This window comes from Perkinsus marinus (assembly GCF_000006405.1).
Source record: "Perkinsus marinus ATCC 50983 genomic scaffold scf_1104296944018, whole genome shotgun sequence".
In the NCBI taxonomy this organism is placed as follows: Eukaryota; Perkinsozoa; order Perkinsida; family Perkinsidae; genus Perkinsus; species Perkinsus marinus.
The window spans coordinates 17,023-21,851 of record NW_003211602.1 but is presented as its reverse complement, the minus strand read 5'-3'; the positions used below and the strand labels follow the sequence as shown (position 1 = coordinate 21,851).

At 45.1% G+C, this 4,829-nt stretch overlaps 2 protein-coding genes across 2 annotated transcripts in view; both read left to right on the top strand.

Moving 5' to 3' along the window:
• Window positions 1–3,652: 3,652 nt before the first annotated feature.
• Window positions 3,653–4,057, top strand: Pmar_PMAR002457 (hypothetical protein; the record flags this gene model as incomplete). Its single annotated transcript, XM_002780809.1, has 1 exon — window positions 3,653–4,057. The coding sequence occupies one exon, from the start codon at window positions 3,653–3,655 to the stop codon at window positions 4,055–4,057; it is 405 nt and encodes a 134-aa protein (XP_002780855.1).
• Window positions 4,058–4,440: 383 nt separating this feature from the next.
• The window catches only part of Pmar_PMAR002456 (hypothetical protein), a gene marked incomplete at its 5' end in the record, with an annotated part of 5,925 nt that continues 5,536 nt past the window's right edge, over window positions 4,441–4,829 (top strand). Inside the window, one exon of the mRNA XM_002780808.1 lies at window positions 4,441–4,459. Coding sequence (XP_002780854.1) covers window positions 4,441–4,459 — 19 coding nt within the window. The remainder of the gene's footprint in view (window positions 4,460–4,829) is intronic.

Sequence of the window (4,829 nt, the reverse complement as noted above, 5' to 3'; positions counted from 1 at the left end):
AAACTCATGGAAATAGATTCTGGGCTTCCCGTCCGAACTCTCCTATATTCAATCGGTCTATGATAGACCGTCTATCGCTCTACCACAAGACATGACAATCATTTGAACTCAGAGTCCAAAAACATCGAAAGTCACTGAGAACAGACAACAAAAAGCAGAACCAAGGGTGAGGTGTGCGGTTGATTCCAGCTTGGCGGTATGCGGCCTTGATACAACTCTCGCCGGACAGGAATCATCACAAAGTTGTGGCGAAAGCCTGTCACAATACCAGATTTGAACAAATCACCTGGCGATACTCGACTCCGACTCGAGAACATACCAACCGTGATCGATAAAAGGCGGATATCGCCAAAGATGGTGTAATCTTCATAAACAAATGATTATACCAAGATATCGGCGTTTTACGACACGTACTTGGCGAACACCGATAAGTTTACCAGGTTTTATAGCAATATCTGGGCCACTGGCATGTTACACCAATACCAAGTTGCTGTAACCGTGCGCACAGAACGGAATAGATCGTTTGGGCGAACGAAATTACGGATTACCTCAACCAGTTTCCGCCACATCTCGGTGAAATTCGTTAGGTGTCGACGCCAAAGAGGTGAAATATGGTCCAGAAGCGGTCGTATCCCATGATTGGGCGTGTTGGCGAGAGTTCATTAGGACCCGAAATCACCAAGCTTGGCGAGTTGGTGAAACCTGGTTCTCCGCCTGATGGACAGCGTCGAACAGCCGAGGGCAGAGAGGGCTTATACATTATATCCCAATCCTACTACTTCCGGGAGCAAGTACCGAAGAGGGTGCAGCCACGCACCGTGCGTGACGCACGCACTATCGGCACACTCACTGAGAGTCACTCAGACTCTGTGTCTCTGAGTGTCTTTCTCTCATCGGTATTTCTAGGGTCGGTTCCTGGAGAACCAACCTACTAGACCCACGCGACCAGGAGTGGGATATTTAACCGCCACATGTGCGCTCTGATGAAGTTTGTGTGCTGCTGTCCCCGATACGTGGCGACTAGCGATGACCAGCATGGGAAATATGTACATGCTCAACAACATGTGTTAGTGGCAATATCGAAATTCTGAAAGACTTTTGCTTCTGAGCACTAGTTTGCATATTCATGTTCACAAAAAGTGAGGAAACTCCTGAGCTCAGCTGAGGAAAGCAAACATATATTCCTACTCCAACACTGTGTTTGTGTAAACATCGAGGTAACATGCATCTTCTTAGTTCACGGATTTTGTTCATCAACATTGTCAAGGACCATCTCGACTGAGCCATAGTAGACATGCCAGATGTTGTTGCCAATACGTCGTCGGCAAACAGGAGATGTGGATTTCCAACGCACATCAGCGGGCACCTTTACATTGGCCTTATGTTCGTAGCTCTTGGTATAACATCACTCGTTCTATTCATTGCGACTCTATCGGGTCTGTGGTTGGTGCTTTTGGTGGGCTCTGTTACGCTCACTTGGGTGGTCTTCTTGACCAGGCCGACGTACTCCAATGTATTTCGCCTCGCTATAGCCCGTGGTGACACGAGGAAGAAGAAGACTATTGATCTCGACAGGGTTGCACCGGTCACTTGTAGTCCTTGTGGAGAATCCTGCTCGATTTGCTTAGGTGAATTCTACACTAAAAGGAAGCTCTCTCTGGCGAATGATGATCTGAATATCTCGTCGACTTTCACATTAAGCTCAGTGGATACTGTTGCTACCGCTAATTCTGATATCAGTAATGGCATATTTAATGTGAAGTCTAAGTACAGGACCCTACCCTGTGGGCACTCTTATCATGATCCATGCCTGGTGGAGTGGATCAAACACGAAGGGGATGATTTCTCATGTCCGCTTTGCCGATGGAAACCGACTGTGATTGAGGACACTAATGGAGTTTCACCCGTGATATGAAAAAAACACTAGTGAATACCTATCAACATTTCATAACATGTTTAATATGATATTAAAACATATCATATTAAGAACTCATTACGACTACTGCATAGCGCGAATATCGGGTTTTACACCGGTAAATCGCTCAGATAGTCCATTTGGTGGTACTATAGGTGTATATTTGTCATGACTGATGATAATCGTTATTGCCATTTCTGTGCACATTTCGTGTCCATCCGTAGCGTTTATCTCCTCTAAGTAGCTCAGTCAGTGTCATCTCATTGCTTCCCCCGCAACAACAATCCCCCTAAATTGCCGCTTCTGGTGGCTTCGGATTGTTGTGGGGTATTGGGGGAAATGTACTCGTGTGACTTCTGCCATATTTCGACCCAAGTTGGATCTCTGGTGGCAATTTTTGATGGACTTGATACCCGCAGACATGAGCGGCTATTTGTCGTCATTTGGACATGAGTTTATGGTACCGCTCCATCGTCACTTCTTCTGCTGTGGTATACTATTACTACTACTACCATAAGAGAGTTCGATGTGCACTTTTACTGGGAGCTATGTACTACACAGCGTATGTAAGCACCCAGTAGTTTATCTTCAACCATTGCTATCATGGATCTCCGTAACGGTGATTCTCATGCCATACATGACTTCCTCATTAACCAGGCGGCATTAGACCGGGGAGTAGCTTTCCAGTCGATACCACCTTTGTCCCTTTTGGCTCTCTTAGTATTCTTCGTTCGACTGTGACTCCTCCTGAGGTCCTCTTATTCTAGCCTTGCGCTCTTCACTGTATCTCTTTCATTTCCAACTGAAAAAAGGAGGATTGCGACTCTCTGATGGGGAGTTCTGGTAATGGTCCCCTCAAGTTCACGGCAATGCCCTGTAATCTGGTCAAGGCTGACACGCTCGACCAGTGTACATTGTCGAATGTTTTGCATACTGCATAAGAAGGCGGTATCAATAGAGACGTATAATGATACCCTCTAGTTGCGTTAGTTCGCGTTGGAGTGGTATTGTCTATTTGAATGGAGTGTGGAGGGGCAGTTTGAACCTACCTTGAACTATTCATCTACTTTGTCGGCGAGAATGTTGTGTCCTCCCCGATAGGGCTCAAAACTAAGACTACGTAAATCGATTTTCATCAGAACTTCGTTTTACTTCCAACTGCGAAACATCACGAATAATTCGTAGTCGTAATTTGAAAACCTCCAAGTCTAGTACGGAAATAAGGTCACCATAAAGGTTATATTCCGGGATTAATGATACTGCACTTGGGCGCTATCATAGTCTCGAGACGTTCATCGCATGACACCGGGGACAATATCAGATTTCCATCATTGGTGATTGTACACCTCTGATCCCTGAGTTGAATGGAGTGTGGAGGGGCAGTTTGAACCTGCCTTGAACTATTCATCGAATTTGTCGGCGAGAATGTTATGTCCTCCCCGATGGGGGTTTACTGAAAACTTCGACGACTACGTAAATCGATTTTCATCAGAATTTCGTTTTACTTCCAACTGCGAAACAACGCGAATAATTCGTAGTCGTAATTTGAAAACCTCCAAGTCTAGTACGAAAATAAGGTTACCATAAAGGTTATTTTCCGGGATTAATGATAGTGAACTTGTCGCTATCATAGTCTCGAAAGGTTCATCGCATGACACCGGGGACAATATCAGATTTCTATCATTGGTGATTGTACCCCTCTGAGGACTACTTGTTGTAGGTTTCTTGATCGAAGCCATGCTCAACCATCTTCTCCATCTCATACTCGTCGGTGTTGCCCTATCCCACGAGCCAGACGGCTCATATTTTCTGATCCTGTCTAAACCTTATTTGAATTTGGTTTATACATTCTCCGACAATGCTAAAACAGTGGAGGTTAGTTTCTACTGTGCGGTGGGTCCCAAACCAACTAAGGCGACCTTTGATGTCGATAAGGTGTCCGATGAGAGCTACTGGATAGATTTCCACAGTGATCTCTGGGGAAAGTTCAAAAAAAGCTTTGAGATTAGATGCGAGGATTACCTACCTCTGGGGTCATTGGACTTGTGGCAAATAAAGTACGCTGCTAAGTTCGACCAGCCGTCTATTCACCTCAAGGGAAAAACATGGAAGCTGGCACACCGAGAACCTCCTTCCCATTAGTTGATATTGTTTCGACAGTAGAATCTTTCAGCGTATCTACCGCTTTGGCAAACCATTATTCAGACCTTTGTTGGTCGTCCAATTTGCTATTTTTATGCTGGTACGTTGAACATTTCTGGATGGGCCGTCTCCAACTCTAGGAGCTTTTTCATACAATACCGTGACGTTGACTCTTCGAGTGTTATAGTGGTCGTAGTTATTTCATCAAGTATTGATAACGCTTCGCGGCTCATCCCCATCTGTAACCTTTCTTTCCCGTCTTCGCTTTCGGAGTAGGTAATACCTGCTTACGGGCGGATCAATAATCTTCTCCACGCTTTACTTTATTTCCTGTATGTCTGCGTGGTTATAAGCGGATCTTTCATAGACGAGTTGGGTTAATCATGCCTATCACCAGAAGCGGTAACAACAACAGGAGGACATCAGCTGAGTGGTCAACGCCTCTCATCGTGAGTACAAAAGACAATCCTTGCATATGGTACGATTGTTTGTGGACTTTACCTCCTTGACCTTTGGGATTGCCTTGTGTTACGCCAGTTAGGGGGCAACTCCTATTGGAATCTAAACTCCTCCTGGAGATGAAATTGGGAACCTATCTCGCCACGTCCACTGAGACAACTCCGATAAATACAGAAAAGAATATCATATTTCGAATATGAGCGCTAACTGATCGTTTCATCATGTCCGTGGCTTTCGCTGTTTGGGATGTCCGGGCAATGGTTTGAGACTGAAAAGTTATCACTAACGTCACTAATGTCCCTTTCATATTCGA